At 52.1% G+C, this 21,426-nt stretch overlaps 1 protein-coding gene across 4 annotated transcripts in view; it reads left to right on the plus strand.

Annotated features, from left to right (window-relative positions):
* The first annotated feature begins 371 nt into the window (after positions 1–371).
* Positions 372–21,426, plus strand: part of GALNT6 (polypeptide N-acetylgalactosaminyltransferase 6) — a 37,717-nt gene continuing 16,662 nt past the window's right edge. Inside the window, exons 1-4 of one of the 4 annotated variants that reach the window (XM_086713349.1) lie at positions 372–578; positions 8,609–8,731; positions 14,236–14,829; positions 16,408–16,580. In XM_086713349.1, the coding sequence (XP_086569475.1) occupies positions 14,339–14,829; positions 16,408–16,580 (664 nt within the window). In that variant the 5' untranslated portion in view covers positions 372–578; positions 8,609–8,731; positions 14,236–14,338. Of the gene's footprint in view, positions 579–4,379; positions 5,089–5,125; positions 5,251–8,608; positions 8,732–14,235; positions 14,830–16,407; positions 16,581–21,426 lie in introns of those variants that run through there. The other 3 variants (XM_086713350.1, XM_086713352.1, XM_086713353.1) reach the window with 3 other exon arrangements.

The following is a 21,426-nucleotide window of genomic DNA, read 5'->3' on the forward strand; positions in this document are numbered from 1 at the left end:
GTCGTCGGGGGATGGAGGGGAGGAGTCATGTGCCCGAGACCACCCCGCCAATGAGAAGCAAACCTGGGACGGAGCCCCGGGGCTTCCAGCCGCCCGGCCGCTTTCTGTTCCTCCGGCGCCGCCGCCTCCCGGCCCGGAGCGCTCTGAGCCGGCGCGCCGCACGTTGCGGTTCCCTGCGCACAGTGCTCCGCGCCGCCGGCGGTTCGGCTTAATGCCTGTCGTCTTCGGAGCCACTAGGACCCTCGGATCTTTCTCGGCGCCGAGAGCCTGGCCGCGGGGACGGTACCCCTGGGTGGGCTGAGACCAGGAGAAGCTGGAGAAGCTTCTAGCAGCGGCGGGGCGGGGGCGGGGGGAGCCTGGGGCAGGGGGCGCGCCCCAGCAGGCCGCCGGCCTCCCGGCCGCCCGCAGCAGAGCTCCGGGCGCTGCGGGTGGCCGCCTGCCCCTAGCCCGGGAGCGGCGGGAAGTGCGCGCCCCAGCGGCCGTGCAGGGCCCGCCCCGGCCCCGCCCTCCAGGACGTCCCGTCGGGAAACCCGCGAGCCACACCGCCGAGCGGCTGCGGCTCTCCCTCCGCGCGCCAGGTAAGTGGCAGAAGCTGCCGGCGACCCTCGCAGGCCCTCGCGATAGACGACCCCCCCCCCCGCCCCCTCCGCCGGGCCTGGAACTCAGAGCTCTCCCGCTGCTTTCCCCCAGTCGGACTGGCTTCTGCCAGGTCCTTGCTCCCCACCTCCCTCCTCCGCCGACCTTCTCCTTCACCACTTCCTCCTCGCCACCCCCAGTAGTGAAATGAAGGGGTTGGGCCAGACGGGTCCTCGTCCGTGGTGGCGGCCTCTAGCTCCTCCCTCGGTACGACCCCCCCCCCCCCCCCACCTCCGCGCCTCGCTTAAAGACGAATGAAAAGTTCAGACCTTTGGGACGTGAAGGGGTGGGGTGGGAGAGGGACGAGCCACAGCAGCCCCTCCGGGCTTCTACAGCCTTTTCCCTTTACCCACCCACGTCCCCGTATTCTTTCCGTCCCCCTTCCTCCCAGAGTGGGCCACCCCACGTGCTCCACCTCGGAAATCTTTCAGAGAGCCATCCTCCTGCCAGCGCCACCTTGCTCCTGAGTAGAGGTGGGGTCTCAGATGTCCTCTCTCTGGAGTCTTGGGCCTTTGGGGAGTGGGAGCTGTGTGGTTTTTATGGGAAGGGAGTCTGATGGGTGTTCATGACTGTGACTGTCCCCAACTTCCCTATTTCCCCGTCACTTGTTCCGACAAGCCCCAGGCTAACTGAAAGGAGGAACAGTTTGTTACTTGCCCCCAAAGCTAGTCACCCCAGACCCTGACTTCTGCGGAGGGTAGGATGGGGCTGTCCTGTGTCTATGGAGGAAGGGGGGGTTCATTTTACCAGCAAAGCTTAAAACAGACCCCCTCTATTGGCTACGGTCCCAGGAAAGGTTTTAATGCTGCCCCTCCAGACCCACAGATGCAGTTCACAGGCACTGGGTGAGGTTAATAACTCTGGACACACCAAGGAACCTGAGGCTCATTTTACCAGAGATGTGTGTGCACTACACAGGCCCTATTCACCTCTCCAACACAGGAGCCTCATCCCCTACCCCTCCTAGGAAGGGTAAAAAGGATGAGACAGGCAAATTCATGCCATGGATAGTACAAGGTAAGGTGAGGGGGTTGAAATAGACTTTGGTTCAAATTATCCTGCAGAAGCCAGTATCCTTGCAGGTACTTCCCTAGTTCCTCAACAGTTCCTTCCTGTTCTTCAACCATTAGACACGCAGAAAGAACAAGAGCAAACTACTTTCAGGGGTGTCAGGATGGAAAGGACAGGACTGTCAAAGACAGAGAAGAGCTCATCTGGAGCCGGTAGAACCGTGAAGGATATTGAGCTGCCCGAGATGGCCTGGTCCTTGGTAATCACTGCTCAGGACAGCAGATGCCCACCCACAGCAGCATGGAGGAACATCACGGCTGATAAGGGGAGGCACGGATGCATGCTGGATGCCCTCTGAGATCAGAAACATCTTAGCCCAGGTTCAGGTGGGAGATAAACGAACAGGAGATACGGCCACAGTCTTAGTCCAGCTAACCATTGCCTAGAACCGAAGTCAGGAATAGGAGGGGGCAGCTAATCCTAGGACCAGGGGTCTCCCCGAGCAGGGAGGCAGTAGGTATTGTGGATCCAGGCGGCTGACTCAGCTCTGTCTCTAATTTAGCTGTCTAACTCTGGCCAAGTCACATAAACACTCCCTGGGTGGGGAGCAAATGAGAAGGTGTATGTGAAAGTGCTTTGGCGAAGCTCCAAGCACCAGCCAAATGGGAGGCAGTGCGGGGTCATGGTGAAGACAGTGGGCTTTGGAGATGTGGGACTGAGTGCAAACCCTGCCTCTGCCCCTTCCTTGCTATGTGACCTTGGTCAAGTTACTTAACCTCCCTGTGCTTCAGTTTCCTTCTGTGTAAAATGGAAAAGATAACTGTCCCTTGACTTGACGTGGTGAGCGGTGATATTAAAAATGGTGGTGGTATTGCCCTTAGCCTCCTCTGGCTCATGCAGACCTCACCAGCTCTGGAAGTGAAGCTGAGGATCAGAGAGGGTGTCCGTACACCAGAGGGACCCAATGAATGGCCGTGCCAAAGACTTGGGTGAACTTGGCTCTTCATCCAGCCCTCTGTCCCACTCTGAGAAAGCCCAAAATGTCCGTTCTCATTCAATGGGAATGAGAGTGAGGGTTTGAATAAATGAGAGGTCAAGTGCAGGGCAGTGCCTGTCTCTGTGTTGTGCTCAATGCTGTAATTGTGCTGTGTCAAAGGCTTGCACAGTGAACAAGGTTGGGTTCAGTCTGGGGAGAAAAGGGACCGTCAGAAGACTCTTTTGTGGCACCTGAGAGCCCTGTGGGGTCACATTATTCTCCTACACCCTTGGCAACCTGGTCCTGAGCCCTAGATAGATTTGAAGGGAGGAAGAAACCCAATCCTCACCCTCAGCTCTACCCATAAGAGAGAACAAAGGAAAGACAGAACAAGGCAGTAGAATAGCACAACCAAATTCCCCAGGGCTGTGGGATGCTGTGGGGCTTAGAAGGCTTAGGTGGGTTGGTTGGGGCTTAGAAGGCTCGGTGGGTTTGTCGGGGAAAACCATTCTGGAGGCAGAAGACCGAGGCCCAGGAGATTTAAGGACTGGGAAGGAGAAAGCAAACAGGATGTAGGTAACCTGAGTCTAGGCCTACCGGCTCTCCCTCTCTCACAAAATCTAGTGGGGAAGTCCCACCAGGGGAAGCCTGGGCAGTGAAATTTGGAAACAAATGCACCAGGATCCTGAGGGCGATAAGAGGCACCTTAGTCTTAAGAAGGCTTCTTGGAGGAGGGGAGCCTGAGGAAGAATTTGGAAGAGAATAGAACACAGCTTGTTGAGCAAGAATATAAGGGAAGGGCACCTGGGTGGCTCAGTCGGTTAAACATCCGACTTGGGCTCAGGTCATGATCTCACGAGCCCCGCATTGGTCTCTGCTAACAGCTCAGAGCCTGGAGCCTGCTTCAGATTCTGTGTGTGGCTCTCTCTGCCCCTCCCCCACTCACGCACGTGCACTCTCTCTCAAAAATAAATATTAAAAAATTTAAAATTTTTTAAAAATTAAAAAAAAAAAAAAAAGAATATAAGGAAAAGGCTGTGAGGAGGAAAAGGTAGGCCAATGAGGGTGAGTGGCAAGCAGGAAGCTGACAGCCCAGGCCGTCTTTGCTACAATCAAATGTCACTAAAGGAATAAGAATACAGCTGTTCAGATTGTAAAAGGGAGAGAGGCCTGAGGCAAAGGAGGCTGCCGGCAGCTTCTGCTTATCCTCCAGATGTTGGGAGATAAGGATTCAGTCTCAGAGGACGGTTTTGAGTGAGAGAGAGGAAGAGGAGGATCCAGGAGGCAGGGAATGAATCAGCAGGGCCCGGGAGTGGGCGTGGAGTGAACCTGACGTTGAGAAGGCACTGAAAGCCCTTGTACCTGCCTGGGAGCGGGGCAAGGGCAGGGGCAGGGGCTGTTTCAAAGGTTTCAATGCTTCTGGCAGCCTAGGGGAAATTGGGAAGGCCGGCCCACCGAGGGGGCAGGGTATAGACCCTGAGTTCAGGGTGTGGTGTGTGTGAGGATAGATGGTCCTGGACCGCAGTCCTACAGCCTGGAGCAAAGCGTGCGGTGAGGAGGGAGGGAAAAACCTCCGTTCTGCCCTCTCCCCTCACCACCCCCTCCTCAAATCTGGGGACCAGCCCAAGCCCTCGGGAGTACCCTTCCGGTTAACCCCTCCCCCCCTTCCATCCTCCCTCCCCCCCCACCCCCGAAGGAGCCAGCAGTCTCCAGGCTCAGTCCCTGCCCCCACCCGACAGGCCTGGAGGTCCTCCGGTGAAAAACCTGTGAGCTGCTCAACTACGGTCACGTATTATTTTGATCTGCAGTGGCTTTTACAGCCTCGGAGTAAATTAGCGAACATTCGCCGAGCACCGTTCGAGGTATACCCTGTGAGCCAGTTTGGGGTGGGTTTTTCAATGGAATATCCGTGTTTGGGTAATTTAGGCTTAACATTTTATGCAAACATAAAACGAACCTAGACACCATGGGGAAAAAAACTTGATAGACTAGCTACAGAAATAACTTTCGGGGCATCTTTCTGGGAAAATAAGCCACAGGACTGCCGCCTGAGTCTTAAGGAACAACTGAAGTGTCCTGAAGGTGTAATTATGGGGAAAGTGAAAACCTCCCAGCCTTCTGTAATCTGAAGGGTCAGGGGGGCGGGTTGGAGGAGAGAATTTGCTACTCATGAGAACAGAGGAAGTGAAATGCGTGCTGTGTTTGATGGCAAGAAGTGCTGGTGGCGAAGAAAGAATCCTCTGGCCCCAAACGGCCTCTCGGGTCCCCCTCCCCCTCGCCAGTAGCCTGACCTGTCCCCTCCCCAGCGGGATGTCTAGCTCCACACACCTGTGCCCTCGGTGAGAGAATGGCAACAGTCGGCACTTGTCGAAGAACCTGTAATTGAGCTGTAGGGTGAGTAACCTGAGCAAACATCCCCTTGGTGGTGTCGACTGCCTACTTCCTGGCTGCCACGTCTCCCGGAGGTGAGCAGCTTTGCTGATAAACAGAAAGAAACTTTGTTACAAAAAGGCCACCTGGCCGGCCAGGGCGTGTTCTGGTTGGCTGCCGCTGGTTTTCACAAAAGCTGAGCCTTTGCCTGGGACTTAGAATTTTGGCATCTTTAAAGCATCTGTCTGTAGTCCTAGGTAGGATCTGGGGGAGGGCAGGTGCCAGGGAGGGGAGGGGCGGTGTTAGAGCGGAGCAGTGGGTGGTGGGGAGGCTGGGGGGGGGGGGCGGGAACAGCCTGGCCCCTGGGGCCGAAGAGCCTAAACCGGTCTCCAGTTCCCCCAGGCGACCTGCAACCAGGAGGTCAGAGTGTGGGAACGGAGCCGTGGCCTGGGAGCTGGGAGACTGGCATTGGCCCCCGGGAGCCACAGGCTGTGTGATACTGTGTGAAGTCACCCGGCCACTCTGGCCTCTCCTGTAAAATGAGGGTGCTGGGCTCGCGGACAGACCTAGCCAAAGCGGCACGCTGATGTGTGACCACAGAATATCCTGTAACTCACATGCCTGCTGTGGTAAACGCATCCAAAATATCTTTCGGTGAAGCCAGTGCAGTGCGTTCCCTCGGAGCTTTGAACAGCTCACTTTAACCCCTCAGGCATCATCTCGTGTAACAAGAGTTTATGGAACATCTACTCCAGAAAAAACCCTGTGCTAGGCTTTGCAAGTGAGAACAAAGGTGAAAACAACCTGCCTGTCTGGCCCAGGAGTTCACAAAGGTGTGACAGAACAGATCTTGCAGCCCTGCTTTCAAACTTCTATGACTGGGCCAAAATAAGAAAGACATTTTTTTTAAGTTTATTTAAAAAAAATTTTTTTAATGTTTATTTATTTTTGAGAGAGAGAGAGACAGAGCACAAGTGGGGGAGGGGCAGGGAGAGAGAGGACACAGAATCCAAAGCAGGCTCCAGGCTCTGAGCTGTCAGCACAGAGCCGGATGCGGGGCTCCAACCCATGAACCATGAGATCATGACCTGAGCCAAAGTCGGGCACTTAACCGACTGAGCCACCCAGGTGCCCCTAAGTTTATTTATTTATTTTGAGAGAGAGAGAGAGAGAGCACGCACACACAAGTGGGAAGGGGCAGAGAGAGAGGGAGACAGAGAATCCCAAGCAGGCCCCACACTGTTAGTCATGGGGCTCGAACTCACAAACCATGAGATCACGACCTGAGCCCAAATCAAGGGTCCAACGCTTAACCAACTGAGCCACCCAGGCACCCCTAAAAAAGACATTTTACAAGACCTAGTGCCTGCTTCCATGTGACAGCGTATCCCCAAAGTCTCACCTTTACACTGTAATCACGTCAGAGGTATGAATTCTACAAACTAACAGGAAAGCATCATTTAAACATTTTTTTAATGTTTATTTATTTTTGAGAGAGAGAGAGAGAGAGAGACAGAGCTTGAGCGGGGGAGGGTCAGAGAACAAGGCAGACACAGAATCCGAAGCAGGCTCTAGGCTCTGAGCTGTCAGCACAGAGCCCGATGCAGAACTCGAATTCACAAACTGCGAGATCATGACTTGAGCCAAAGTCAGACGCTTAAGCGACTGAGCCACCCAGGCACCCCTAGAAAAAGCCTCATTTAAAATGTAATAATTTAGGGGCGCCTGGGTGGCTCAGTCGGTTGAGCGTCCGACTTCGGCTCAGGTCATGATCTCACAGTCTGTGAGTTTGAGCGCCGCGTCCAGCTCTGTACTGACAGCCCAGAGCCTGGAGCCCGTTTCGGATTCTGTGTCTCCCTCTCTCTCTGCCCCTCCCCTGTTCATGCTCTGTCTCTCTCTGTCTCAAAAATAAATAAACGTTAAAAAAATTTTTTTTTTAAAAAGGTAATAATTTAAATCTCCTTAACCTTTAAGTTTTATGAATTAAAAAATTTTTTTTAATGTTTTTTTATTTTTGAGAGAGGGAGAGAGACAGAGTGAGTGGGGGAGGGGCAGAGAGAGAGGGAGACAGAACCTGAAGCAGGCTCCAGGCTCTGAGCTGTCAGCACAGAGCCCGATGTGGGGCCCAAACTCACAGACCGCAAGATCATGACCTGAGCTGAAGTCAGACACTTAACTGACTGAGCCATCCACCACGCACCCCAAAGTTTTATGAATTTTAAATAACACATTTTTCATTTTAACTTTGTGTCAGGATATGTTTATCGTCTCCAATGGGTGGAGAACAGCATGAAAATAAAAATTTGTTGGGGCGCCTGGGTGGCGCTGTCGGTTAAGCGTCCGACTTCAGCCAGGTCACGATCTCGCGGTCCGTGAGTTCGAGCCCCGCGTCGGGCTCTGGGCTGATGGCTCAGAGCCTGGAGCCTGCTTCCGATTCTGTGTCTCCCTCTCTCTCTGCCCCTCCCCCGTTCGTGCTCTGTCTCTCTCTGTCCCAAATAAATAAATAAACGTTGAAAAAAAAATTTTTTTTTTAAAAAGAAAATAAAAATTTGTTATTCAAAATTCATAAAAATCAGGTAAAAAATTTTCAAATGATGTTAAATATATAGTATTTACCCTTCTGAAGTTGTTAAAGCTTCAGACTGCTAAGACACTCGCTGTACTGTATGTATATGTAATAACTGACATGAAATTTTAACAAAACAATACTCACCCCTATTGCATATGAGGCACTTTGAGACTTTCTTTTTTGTTCTATTTTATTCTGATCTTTTAAAGAATGTTTTTCATGCCGATTTGCAACACCTGAAATTTATTCCACAATCCTATGATGGGTTGTAATCAGTGCTTAGACAGGCACTCGGGTGGGTAAAACCTCAATTCCCTTATACCAGTGACAGAAGGTGAGTTCGTGTTCTGGCTGGTGGGGCCAGAGAAGCAGGTTGCATTTGTTCGATCTAGGAAAGCTTCCTGGAAGAAGAGGATTTCTGGCGTCATCTCAGTACTGACACCAAGATGGTTCTATGTGTGGCAATACCAAGGGTGGCTGGAGGAAAAAGAGTTGGGAATGAATGTGCAGCAGTAGCAGGAGGGGAATGAGTGGATGAGGGCTATGGGCACCCTTGCCCAGTGGTCCTGTAGGTCAGGCGTGGGAGCCTCAAAGTCAGGCGTGGGAGCCTCAAGGTGAGGGGCAATAGAAGACACTGGGGTGAGGATCCTGGGAAGCCCTGGACTTCACCAAGTACTACATACAATAGGGACGACTCCTTCACCAGGCTAGTGGAGGGCTGACTCCCCAGTCCTGCTAACCACACTTCTGGGAATCTCCTACGCAGAGGCCAGGAATCCTTCATCCCAAAGTCTTCTGGTTTCCATCCGATTGTGTGTCTCTTCTAAGGGACTCTTTCCTATTGCCCACATGCTGAGCAAACGAACCTAGAGACCTAGTCCCTTCCTGCCACGGCTAATCACAGGTGTCTCGTTTCATTTCAGGATGTGGTTAGTACCTTGAGGAACTGCAAACTTCGGAGAGCAAGGCTTAGACAGGCAGACTGGATTGAGAGCGAGCAGATGCCTGGGAAAGGACTCAATTTAACCCTAGGTCTCTTTCTCCAGGGGAAATAAAAGGAGCAAAGGTGAACCCCACTGCAAAGGACCACGAGGCAATGCCAGGACGGGGGAGTTGGAGTGACCTGGGTGATTCTGAGTGAATCAGTCAGGGAGGCCTTCCTGGAGGAGGTGAGTCTTGAGCACTTGGCAGCAGCTGGTAACTAAGCTGTTACCAAGCCTTTGTTCCTAACTGTGCGCCCTCTTTCTTGCTGGAGTCGGAAGGTACACAGAAAATATCAGGGAAGATGCAGCCTGCAGGATGGGGCAACACTGTCATGGCAAACACTTCCCCACTTACGGGCCCTGTTGTTTGTGTTTAGCTGGGGCAGTTCCAGAATTGAGGAGATGTCTAGCTCAACCCCTTGTGCTGGCCCAGCACGGCTCAACCTCTAGGGCAGAAACCTGCGTCTGCGCTGAATCCCCATTCCCTCCTTGAAGCCTCCTTCAAGCCCACAGAGAGATCCGTCTCCCAGCTCAGCCGTTACTGCCTGTGCTGTTATTATGAAGTTTTAATTTTATTAATTTTTGAATAGATAATGTAGTCAGGGTTCAAAGTACAGAAGGGTGTTCAGTGAAAGACCTTTTTTTTTTTTTTTTTTTCCCTGTTCCCGTGTCTTCCCTGGACAGGTGCTACCTGGACCCAGTGCTGGCAATTCTTATTCTCCAACTAGATTTTAAGATCTCTTGGAGAGAGGAATTCTCTCATACCGCTCTGTACCCCTCTGTGTCCCAACTGGGGCAGATTGTCCCGTCCCATCACCCACGGGAGCTTTCCTAGCACCGGGTCCTGCCTCCTCATCCACACTCCTGCTTTCTTGGGTCAGACCCTCACCGCCACCGACACGCCTCTCGGTTGGCCATCCACCTGCCAATCAGATCTATCTCCTGGACACCCTCCACCAGCTGTCATACTGTTTTCCTGTAATGCTGGGCCCTGGCTAATCTTTTGTTGCTCCCATACCTCAGGTCAAGGGCAAACTCCTTGGCATGGGGACCTACCTGCAGCCACCTCTCCAGGCCCATCCTCGGCTATTTTCATGCTCCCACCATACCGAACTACTGGCAGTTTTCTGCTTGGCCATGCTCTCTCCCACCTCCAGGCCGTAGTTGGTGCTGTTCCCTCTGCCTGAAAGATACTCACCTGGCCTGGCCAGCTCCTACTTGTGAGTCAGTGCTCAGCCCAAGCTCCTCCCCCCATGAGACCTCTTCACAGACGTCACCTTCCCCCACTTGCTGACTTTCCTGCATCCACTCTCCCTGGGCACCAAGGATGCCTGTCTCATTGGCTGATCTCCATTGAAAATCTGACTTCCCAGGTCAACTATACTTCAATTAAAAAAAAATCTGACTTCCCCAATTGACTGTATGCTCCTTGAAGGTTGGACTTGCCCATCACTGCCTCCCCCAGTGTGATGCGAAAAACAACTTTCGAGAAAGAAGGCTTTGTTTTTCTGAGTTGCCGCCTCGGCATTTTACAGCATGATAACCCTTCTCACATCCACAGCCTGGACATTTAGATAAGGACTCGAGTTTAGGATGCCTGCCAAAAGTTCCCACTTTGCTTTTAGCAGAGCACCTTTTATTTATTTATTTTTTTAATTTTTTTTTTTTTTCAACGTTTATTTATTTTTGGGACAGAGAGAGACAGAGCATGAACGGGGGAGGGGCAGAGAGAGAGGGAGACACAGAATCGGAAACAGGCTCCAGACTCTGAGCCATCAGCCCAGAGCCTGACGCGGGGCTCGAACTCACGGACTGCGAGATCATGACCTGGCCGAAGTCGGACGCTTAACCGACTGCGCCACCCAGGCGCCCCGCAGAGCACCTTTTAAAATGACCACTTAGGCGGCGCCTGGGTGGCTCAGTCCATTGAGCATCCGACTTCAGCTCAGGTTATGATCTCACGGTTCCTGGGTTCGAGCCCCACCTCGGACTCTCTGCTGTCAGTGTGGAGCCCAGTTGGGATCCTCTGTCCCCCTTTCTCTCTGCCTCTCCCCTGCTCCCACTCTCTTCCAAAAATAAACATTAAAAAAAAAATAATAACTACTTAGAGTTAAGCCTGGGAGAAGATAGTGACCTCTGCTCCGGTCGCCTTTAAGTATAGGTGCTAGCTAGCTATGTCTGTCTCCTGCTTCCTGGTGACCCCAGACAGAGGACAGCCCTTCCCCCTGGCTCATTGCGCCCCCTCGCTTCTGGGACCTGTAAGTAATAACAAATCTTGTGCCTCTGCTTCCTTTGTGTGGGTGTGTTGAAACTCGGCCTTCAATCAGAATAACCCCACGGGGGGCGCCTGGGTGGCGCAGTCGGTTGAGTGTCCGACTTCAGCCAGGTCACGATCTCGCAGTCCGTGAGTTCAAGCCCCGCGTCGGGCTCTGGGCTGATGGCTCGGAGCCTGGAGCCTGTTTCCGATTCTGTGTCTCCCTCTCTCTCTGCCCCTCCCCCGTTCATGCTCTGTCTCTCTCTGTCCCAAAAATATAAATAAACGTTGAAAAAAATAAAAAAAATAAAAAAAAAAAAAAAGAATAACCCCACGGGTTTCACTTCTGCCAAGTGGGACCTCAGATGCTGAGGGAGCTACCTACAGACGCCATGCGGGTGGTCTGGGCCACCTCATTCCGCAGGTCATAATCCGCATATTCTTCTTAAACTGCACCAGCTCCCACTTCTCGCCATCCCCAATCTGGCTGGCTGGGTACCTGCCCTATTCAATCACTGCTGGCGGAATTAACACATTTCCTCTCCTGTCTCCTAGACAACTCCTGATACAAAACAGTTGCTCAAAGAGGTTTCGTTTTATGTGACTTTTGCTGATGCTGTTGAATCTGACGTTGTAAAAGAAAACCACCTGTGTAGCCCCGCTCCCTCTGGAGATCATGATGGATGCGTATTCCACAGATCCCAGTGACTCCAGACACGAGGCTTTTCTCCACAGGCAGGAAGGAGCTTGTGTGTTTAAATTTTTTTTTTTCAACGTTTATTTATTTTTGGGACAGAGAGAGACAGAGCATGAACGGGCGAGGGGCAGAGAGAGAGGGAGACACAGAATCGGAAACAGGCTCCAGGCTCTGAGCCATCAGCCCAGAGCCCGACGCGGGGCTCGAACTCACGGACCGCGAGATCGTGACCTGGCTGAAGTCGGACGCTTAACCGACTGCGCCACCCAGGCGCCCCGGAGCTTGTGTGTTTAAATAACAGCGTTAAGTAGCTCAACCGGAATTACTTTTCAACAAGACATGCTACGGGTAATGAGTGTGGCTTTGGCCAAGGACCAGGTACTCAAGGATAATTGCTGGGAAGCTGAGCAGGGATTTATTAATTGTAATAATAGAAATAATTGATAGCATTTATTGAGGGCTTAGTACGTCCAGGCACTCTGCCGAGCACTGTACCTACGTTATCGCTGATTTAATCTTCATGGTGACCCTGTGCGTTAGGTATTAGTTACCTCCCACTTTACAGATGAGGAAATTGAGCCTTCGAGAGATGAATTTGTCCAAGGGTCACACAAGATGCTGATAACAGAAACTAACACTTTTTGAGAACTTGCTATGTGCAGAGATTGCTAAACTTTTTCCATGAATTATTACATGGTACTTTAATCCTTACAACGACCGTAGAAGGTAGGTGTTATTATTGCTAGAAGAGGCAGAACAGAATTTGTACCCAGGTCTACTGTCACCAATATCTAGAGTTCTCCACAGAAAGTTTGGCAAACGTTCATCCTCTGAGCCATGGGACCACGTGCCTGAGGACAGAAGCTGGTAAACCTATAAGCCCATCTCTGTCTGGAAGATGTTATAGAACCTTCGGGGTTTTTTTTTGTGGTTTGTTTTTTTTTAATGTTTATTTTTCAGAGAGACAGAGAGACAGAGCATGAGCAGGGGAGGGGCAGAGAGAGGGAGACCCAGAATCCGAAGCAGGCTCCAGGCTCTGAGCTGTCAGCACAGAGCCCAACGCGGGGCTCGAACCCATGAACCGTGAGATCATGATCTGAGCCAAAGTCAGACGCTTAGCCAACTGAGCCACCCAGGCGCCCCTGGGTTGGTTTGTTTGTTTGTTTTTAAATATAAGTAGATAGGTGTGCCTGGGTGGCTCAGTCGGTTACGCATCCTACTTCGGCTCAGGACTTGATCTCGTGGTTCGTGAGTTCAAGTCCCACATCAGGCTCTCTGCTGTCAGCGTGGAGCCCTCTTCAGATCCTTTGTCCCCCTCTCTCTGCTCCTCCCCTACTCCCCTACCCTCCTACCCACTTTCTCTCTCTCTCTCTCTCTCTCTCTCTCAAAACTTAACATTAAAAAATTAAATATGAGTAGATAGAAAAGAATATTTATAAAACATATGTCAGGGTATAAAGAATAACAGTTCTACCAGCAGCCACCATCCACTTAAAAAAAAAATGCTTTGTGGGGCACCTGGGTGGCTCAGTCGGTTGAGCGTCCGACTTTGGCTCAGGTCATGATCTCACGGTTGGTGAGTTTGAGCCCCGCGTCTGGCTCTGTGCTGACAGCTCAGAGCCTGGAGCTTGTTTCGGATTCTGTGTCTCCCTTTCTGCTCCTCCCCTGCTCACACTCTCTCTCAAAAATAAATAAAGATTTTTTTTTTAATTAAAAAAAAAAATACTTTGAAGTCCATGTGTGCCTCTGTTCCCATACATTTTCCTCCGTCTCCAGAAATTTTGGTTTTGTTATTCCTTCAGGGTTTTTTTTCCCCCTCATTTTTCTTTATAGCTTTACCACAGGTTCATTTAAAAAAAAAATTTTTTTTAATGTTTATTTATTTTCGAGAGAGAGAGAGAGAGAGATAGAGAGAGAGAGACAGTGTGAGTAGGCAAGGTGAAAGAGAGGAAGACCGAATTGGAAGTAGGTTCCAGGCTCCGAGCTGTCAGCACAGAGCCCGACGCGGGGCTCAAACTCACAAACTACGAGATCATGACCTGAGCCGAAGTCGGCCGCTTAACCGACTGAGCCACCCAGGCGCCCCGCTACATGTTCATTTTTGTATTCATAAACAATATATTGTTTAGTTTTAGGTGTTTGAATTTTCTGTAAGTGGATTCATACCGTATGTATCTTTCTGCAGCCTGCTGTCTAGACTCACCAATTAACACCATGTAGCTGCTTGTGGAAGCAGCTCGTCCTGTGTCACTGCCGTAGAATCCTCTGTTCTGTGGGTATTTCACACTTATTCGTTCTGTGGATGGACACTTGGATTGTTTCTCCTTTTTGCCATCTGAGTCAACGCTGCTAGACGCTTTCCTGCGCGTGCCTCCTGGCTCGTGTGCAGGAGGTTATCTGGGATGTAAAACCAGGAGTAGAATTGCGGGGTCGTAGATGTGTACATTTCCGATTTTGCTTGATAATGTCACATTGTTTCCCAAGGTGGTTACGTCGATTAAACCTCTTCATGCAGAGTCTCGGTGTCCTAGACCCATGAGTGGCACAGTCTTAGAGCAGGAAAGAGACACTGAGTCTGGCCTCCTCATTCTACAGAGAGAGCAAAGTCAGGCACAGAAAAGTGAAGTGACTGGGCCAGGGTGTTGTCAGCATTGAGCAACAGAGCCTGGCCTCAAACCTCGAGCCCCTTCCACACCTGTGCCTTGGCTCATTTCTCTCTCTCATCCCTTCCCTTCTCAGGCTGAGGCCCCAAGGTGTGGCCATCGCAACAGATCAAGCTGTTTCCAGGGTCAGGCCCAGCACTCAGAGCTGACCCAGCCGGGGTCCCCATTGGTCCCCGAGGATGCGTCTCCTCCGTAGACGCCACATGCCCATGCGCTTGGCCATGGTGGGCAGTGCCTTCGTGCTCTTTCTCTTCATCATGCACAGGGATGTCAGCAGCACAGAACAGGCCACAGAGAAACCGTGGCTGAAGTCTTTGGTGAGCCAGAAGGACCATGTTCTGGACCTCATGCTGGGGGCTGTGAACAACCTTCGAGATTCGATGCCTAAGCTCCAGATCCGGGCCCCAGAGCCCCAGGAGACACCGGTCTCCATAAACCGGTCCTGCCTACCTGGGCTCTATACCCCAGCAGAGCTGAGGCCCTTCTGGGAACGGCCACCACAGGATCCCAATAGCCCTGGGGCAGATGGAAAAGCATTTCAGAAGGACAAGTGGACCAGTCTGGAGACCCAGGAGAAGGAAGAAGGCTATAAGAAACACTGTTTCAATGCATTTGCCAGTGACCGGATCTCCCTGCAGAGGGCCCTGGGGCCGGACACCCGACCCCCTGAGTAAGTAGCACCCAAAGTCCTAGGGTGAGGCCAGGGCTCCGCCAAAAGCGTGGCTGGTATGGTCATGGCCACGGGCCAAATGCCAGGTTAAAGAGCTGATGGTGATCTTATGATGTGGGCAAGGATTTCTTCTAAGCCCTCCCTTCTTTTCCTGGCCAGTGCCCTTATGCTGGTGGTTGGTATTGTGGTCAGGCCGGAGGCCCAGGGATACTGTGCGAGGGAAATGTTGAATTATGAAGTTACAGTTATGAAAGTGACAGGTTACAGAAGGAGGGACTCAGGGCCTGGGGCCAGGGCCTGACACAAGGGTATCTGGGAGGGCTGGTTCCAGGCTGCGATGTCGGTGGCCTTGCCCCCTGCTGAGGCCTACCTGAGCCTGGAGCACTCTGCCACTGAGCTGCTGAGAAAGGGACATTTCCTGACGGCAGCCCAGATGGTCAGGACTGTCCTAGCACCTCCTGGTTTCCTGCCATGAAGGCCCACGGGGCCATGAATTCATTCCAACCTTTCTAGGAAGCCATTTGTACTTCCAGTCCTGGGCAGTGGACCAGCACTTGGATCCCTGCTCGGCCACCTCACACTGAGGCTGCCGTGGCCGTGTTCACACCGCCCTTAAGTCAAAGATGTTTTTTTCCCAACGCAAGAGTCATACACCCTTTTGGCCTTTTCTCGTGTGGCAGCTCCCATCCTCAGGTTCAGGGTTCCTCCGGGCTGTGAACCTAGGTTTCCTCGGACTTGGACCAGCTAGTCTAGTCCTAGAAGGTGGAGCCACTCGGAGTTATCGGGAGCTCCTCAGCAGGGAGGGGCGTCGGGCATGAGGGCAGCCAGTGGAGGAAGTTGGGGAGGCTCTTCTGGAGGGTCCATGAGAAATCTCTGTGACCCGCAGAGGGGGATAAGAGAGGCTGTCAGGCCACGTGATTCCTTGATAATCCAGGATTCACCCATTCCCACTCCCACCCAAGGCGGAATGTCAGGAGGGCAGCGGTGTGGCCACGTGCCCAGCATAGCTGGAGTAGATGAAGGCGGAGAAGAGGCCACAGGAAATCATGTGTGATAGTAGCATCAGATGACAGGTAATTAACGAGGAAATGGGTTAGAGAAGAACCGTACATTGCAAAGAGAAGAGCCTTATTCTCTCCTTGAGTGTGGAAGTTGTAGTCGCTTTTCTCGGATGTCAAACTCGCGCTCTATTACTTCCCCTCTGGGACCTCTGGATTGGATTACACTCTATGCAGTACGCACATTACTGAGGAACAGAGAGTCAGCCCTGGGACGTCCTAGAGCAGATGAGAGAAGCCGGGCGGGGGTGGTGGGGGGGGCGGGCAGGGGAGCCCCTCCGCATGGCGGCTGGTGCACGGAGCCAGCTGTGGGGCGGACAGGTTTTGGAGTGGGTCGGCTAGGACCTGTGCAGAGGCTCAGAGCAGGTAGAAAACCAAAGTAAGCCAGGAACAGGGAACAGCCATGCCCAAGCACAGCAGAGAGCAGAGGATGGTTACGAAAACCTACGGACAGAGCCCTCCCGCCCCTGGAACTCCCGGGGACCTGGAGAGCTCTATCTGTATGCTTCCGTCTGTCCAGGTGTGTCGACCAGAAATTCCGCCGCTGCCCTCCACTGCCCACCACCAGCGTCATCATTGTGTTCCACAACGAGGCCTGGTCCACGCTGCTGCGAACCGTGTACAGCGTCCTGCACACCAGCCCCGCCATCCTGCTGAAGGAGATCATACTGGTGGATGATGCCAGCACCGACGGTAAGGCCGGAGGGGGCCCCGGGGAGGGGGCCAGTGCCTCCCCTGGTCCTCGGGGAAGGAGGGCAGGTTCTCTCCAGGGAGCAGGCACCCTCACCACCTGTTGCCTGGCGTCACTGCTCACCATGAAGTCCAGGAGCAGGGAGAAGGAAGGTAGGGGACAGGGGGCAGGTAGACCACATTCCTAGAGCCTGGACTTTATTCCCACTTCAGCCAAAGAGCTCCAAGAGCTTTGACTCCCTTGGAGCTGCCAGGCCCAACCCCCAGTCAGAAATGCGGGAGAAGTCGGGGCAGACGGTGGGGATGGGCCTTCCCCGCTGTCTCCTACCTGCTAAAGTGCTCTTCTACTCTTGGGAGAATCTACCTCGGAAGCTCTCTTTGCGGTAGTTGGTAAGAGGTAGGTGAGGTTGCTCTCCAAACTTGCACCCTTCAAAGCAGTTCCGCAGACATCCACTGAATACGCTGCCCGGCACTGACCTAGGCAGAGGGGCTGCAGTGGCGAATGACATGGGACAGATCTTGCCGTGAGAAGGCCAACAACCCCCACAGGTCAGATGGCCTCTTATAACACCAGTCACGGCCGCATACAGCCCATAACATGGCCTTAACACGCATGAAAGAGCATGGACTTGAGGGTCTGACACCCAGGAAATCAGATCCTAGCCCTGACTCTTCCTAGCTCTGTGACCTTGGGCAAGATACTTACCCTCTCTGAACCTCCGTTTCCTCTTCTGAAAATGAAGATCGTTGACTCCCTCACATGTTGGGCGAGGAATCAGAGATGGGGAAGAAATGAGACAATCCGTGTGCCAAAGAGTGCTTAGTGTCGAGGAAGGGCTCCGTAAGCATTAGTTTTGGTTCACCCTTTGTATGGGAACGCTGCGCTGTGGGAGCACCTAGCCAGATGTTATCTCTGCATGGCATGCCGAGGACCGTCCACAGCGGAGACCAGATTGAAGCTGGGCTTAGGCAGGAGTGTCTAGGGAGAGAAGAGGCACTGAAGGGTATTTCTAGAAGAGAGAATGGCATAGCAGAATGTTCTAGAGACATAGGTGTGTTTGTGAAAAATTGAGAGGTCTGCCTTGGCCGAAGCTTAGGTTCATTGTAGGAAATGACACTATAAAAGATGCTGCATTGAAATTGGTGCCATGCTAAAAGTATTTAGGAAAAAAAGAGGACTCAATAAAGGTGTTTAAGCTGGAGAATGACCTTGTCTTAGAAGGGTGGCCGTTCTGGGGGGAGGGAAAGTGTCAGGAAGGGAGGCAGAGGACCCCAACTCCGGGGAGGAAGTTCTTAGAGTCACCCGAGAGTGGGATGATGGGCCAGAAGAGGACAGGGACTGTGGCACTGGGCATCTTCTCCTCCTCCTTCTGCGGCACACAGCCATCTGTGGCTCTCCCAGCTTGGCCTCCAGGGCCCGCACTCCCTTCTCAAGGGCAGGAACTGATTCCACACTTCCCGGTGTGTTCCCGGGGGCCATTCCAGTAGAGCCGCTGTCCCCTTACCTTCCCCAGTCTCCTTCCTGCCTTCGAGTAGGACTGATGCCAAAAAATGGAATAGGGCCAGGGAAGGCAGCAGAAGGAACTGAGTGTGAGCCCCACTGAGTCAGGGTGTTCGCATTTCCCCGGGGAGAACAGACACCTGGCAGCAGCACTTAACAAAGCAAGGACCGAGCCCGTTTCAGGGATGCAACGGGAGGGTCTAGTGGACAAGGAGCTAGAGATCGGTCTTCCAGAAGGGAGGAACAAAGAGTTTAGCAGAGATGGAAGGGGCATCTCGATAGATTCCTGCAGGGAAACTCGGTAGCAATGGAATGGTTGGAGCGAGAGCAGGTGGACCAGCTGCCCTTCCTCTCGAACAGGAAACCCTTCTCCCCCCAACCCTGTGCTGCCCATCCCGCAGAAGCTGCTGAGCTTGACTCACATGCGGTGGCAGTTCCAAACTGTTTCACCTTGCCACCCAGAATGTTGGGCGTCCGTAAAGGACAACCCTTCCGACCAGGCAAGACAAGTAACATCAGGCCAGCCTGGCATCGGTGGTGTCTAAAGGGCACAGCAGGGGTGCCCGGGTGGCTCAGTCGGTTGAGCATCTGACCGTTGATTTCGGCTCAGGTCATGATCTCCTGGTTGTGAGATTGAGCCCTTTGCCAGGCTCTGCACTGGGTGTGGAGCTCGGAGCCTGCTTAAGATTCTCTGTCCCTCTACTGCCTGTGCTCTCTCTGATGAAGAATGAATGAATGAATGAATGAATGAATGAATGAATGAATGGCACAGCAGCCTATGCCTGGTAAGATGGACTTTGCAGTAACCCCCGTGGCTCCTCCAAAGGGCCTGCCCCTCGCCGGCCACCAGATGCATGCTCCCATTCTCTCTGGTTGTCTCAGAGCCTGGTCCAGTGTCTCAGAATCACCTGCCTGAAAAACTAAGGCAGTCATTCTTATTTTTCTACGTCCTGGCCTCTTTGAGAATCTGTTAGAACTATGCCCCCTCCCTAGAATAGTGTACAATTGCTACATCAGTGTGCACACACCCACATTTTTGCAGGGGATTCCAGGGAATTTGTGGACCCTACGATAAACAACCCCACCCTGAGGGCTTTCGGACTCTTAGACATACTTTCAACGTTCAGATCAGCGGGGAAAAGGAAGAAACTCAGATCCGTGGTCAGAAATCTCCACAGTCCACCGCGGGATACAATTTCCCGTGTTTGACCGTTTGATCAGATTAACTGGCTCTCATTACACACGCACAAACAAGGGCTGTGTCTCTGCTGAAACACAATGTCCATGCTCTCCTGCCCTTCTACCCAGGCACCTGGCAGCAGATTTATGGCCATGACTATACAGGCATTTGATACTAGGGTGCGGGAGATGAGGCCTGGTGCCAGGCTGGGGAACTTTTTCTTTCCCGCTTTGGAGTCTGAAGCCCAGGCACATATTTCATTCCTGCATGGCCAGGTCAGCGGCCAGGTCCACTCCCGGTCTGGCATGCTCTACAAGCTTCTCGAAACTGGCCCTCGAGGCCCATGGGTCTACTGTGCCCCCAACCGGGCATCCCTATATTGAAAGTCCTGCCCTGCCCCTCGGGGAGGGGGAGGGGGAGAGAACCTCCACCTTCATCCTGTGGGAATTTGCTAGATGGATGGGAGGAAATCAGACACACTTAGGACCCAGAGAGTCAGGAAATGAACAGGACTCTCAGTGAGCAAGTTGCTCAGGAGAGAGGAGTTAGGAGGTGCCGTTGGGCAGCAGGGGGTGCTGTAGGAAGGGAAGCAGGTGAAGGGCAGCCCTGAAGTCAGGAAATACACTGCGAAGCCCAGGGAAGGAGACATTTGGGGAGCACTTTGGTTTAGCCCAAGAGTTCCCTCACTTCCACTTGCCGCTCAGAACTGAAGTAGCAGGTCGTCTCGTGGCCTCCTAAACTCCTAAGCAATGCAAGTCAGAAACTATTCAAAGCCTCTGATTTTAGTTGAATTACAACTTCAGGTGTGTATTTCAACAGGTAAAGTTGCTTTATCACCTTTATCTCCTACCTCTGTCCTTGTTTTATAATATAAGAAGACTTCCCCGTAGTAACTCTATGTCCTGGATTTTCTGGGAAGATTTCCATTTCCATATTTTCTTCCGTTTCTGTCCATAAAGAAATTCTGTTCCCACATGTTAATTTCATCTGCCAGTCTACTCCTTACACCTGGAAATGGAAAGCGGCCGACAGCGAATCTTGATTTAGGTTTGAAGGTACGGCCCTGTGTCCACATGTTCTATCTGGACCCGTGAATTGTAGGATATTCCCATGGGGTGTCACACTCGTTTACTTCTCCTTTTATCCTTCCAAATGGATTCATCAAGAAAAACCTCCCAGTTGCAGTTAGATTGAAGGCTGAATAAAACACAGATGGGCATGAACACAGAATAAAAACAAAACAGGAAAAATTAGTGAGGAAGTCCTCCCTATAAGAAAGGCTTTCTCTTGTTCTTTTCTAGATTTTTCAGAAGCCAAGGAAGAGGGGGACAGCCCACAAGAAAACAGTAAATAAAGGCGGCATTCACTGATTTGCTTATTAATAAGTATTTTTTTTTTTTTTTTTTTTAAATTTTTTTTTTTTTTTTTTTTTCAACGTTTATTTATTTTTGGGACAGAGAGAGACAGAGCATGAACGGAGGAGGGGCAGAGAGAGAGGGAGACACAGAATCGGAAACAGGCTCCAGGCTCTGAGCCATCAGCCCAGAGCCCGACGCGGGGCTCGAACTCACGGACCGCGAGATCGTGACCTGGCTGAAGTCGGACGCTTAACCGACTGCGCCACCCAGGCGCCCCAATAAGTATTTTTTTTAGTTATCTACCAGGCACCAGGCCATGGGGGTACAGCAGTGAACAGGTTGGCAAGGTCTCTATCTTCTTGGAGCTCACTTTTTCTTTTTTTTAATTTTTTTAACATTTTATTTTCGAGGGAGAGAACACAAGTGGGGGAGGGGCAGAGAGAGGGAGACAGGATCTGAAGCAAGCTCTGTGTTATGTGCACAGAGCCCAACGTGGGGCTTGAACTCAGGAACCGCAAGATCACGACCCCAGCTGAAACCAAGAGTCCACAGCTTAACCGACTTAGCCACCCAGGCACCCTTTATTTTATTTTATTTTTATTTTTATTTTTATTTTTTTGAGAGAGAGAGAGCGCATGTGTGCGCATGAGTGAGGGAGGTGCAGAGAGGAAGACAGAGGATCTAAAGCGGGCTCTGTGCTGTCAGTGCAGAGCTTGATGTGGGGCTCGAACCCACGAACCGTGAGATCGACTTGAGCTGAAGTCAGACACTTAACCGACTGAGCCACTCTGGTGCCCCTAGAGCTTACTT

This window comes from Puma concolor, chromosome B4, assembly GCF_028749965.1.
Source record: "Puma concolor isolate L17-30 chromosome B4, mPumCon1.1.hap2, whole genome shotgun sequence".
In the NCBI taxonomy this organism is placed as follows: Eukaryota; Metazoa; Chordata; class Mammalia; order Carnivora; family Felidae; genus Puma; species Puma concolor.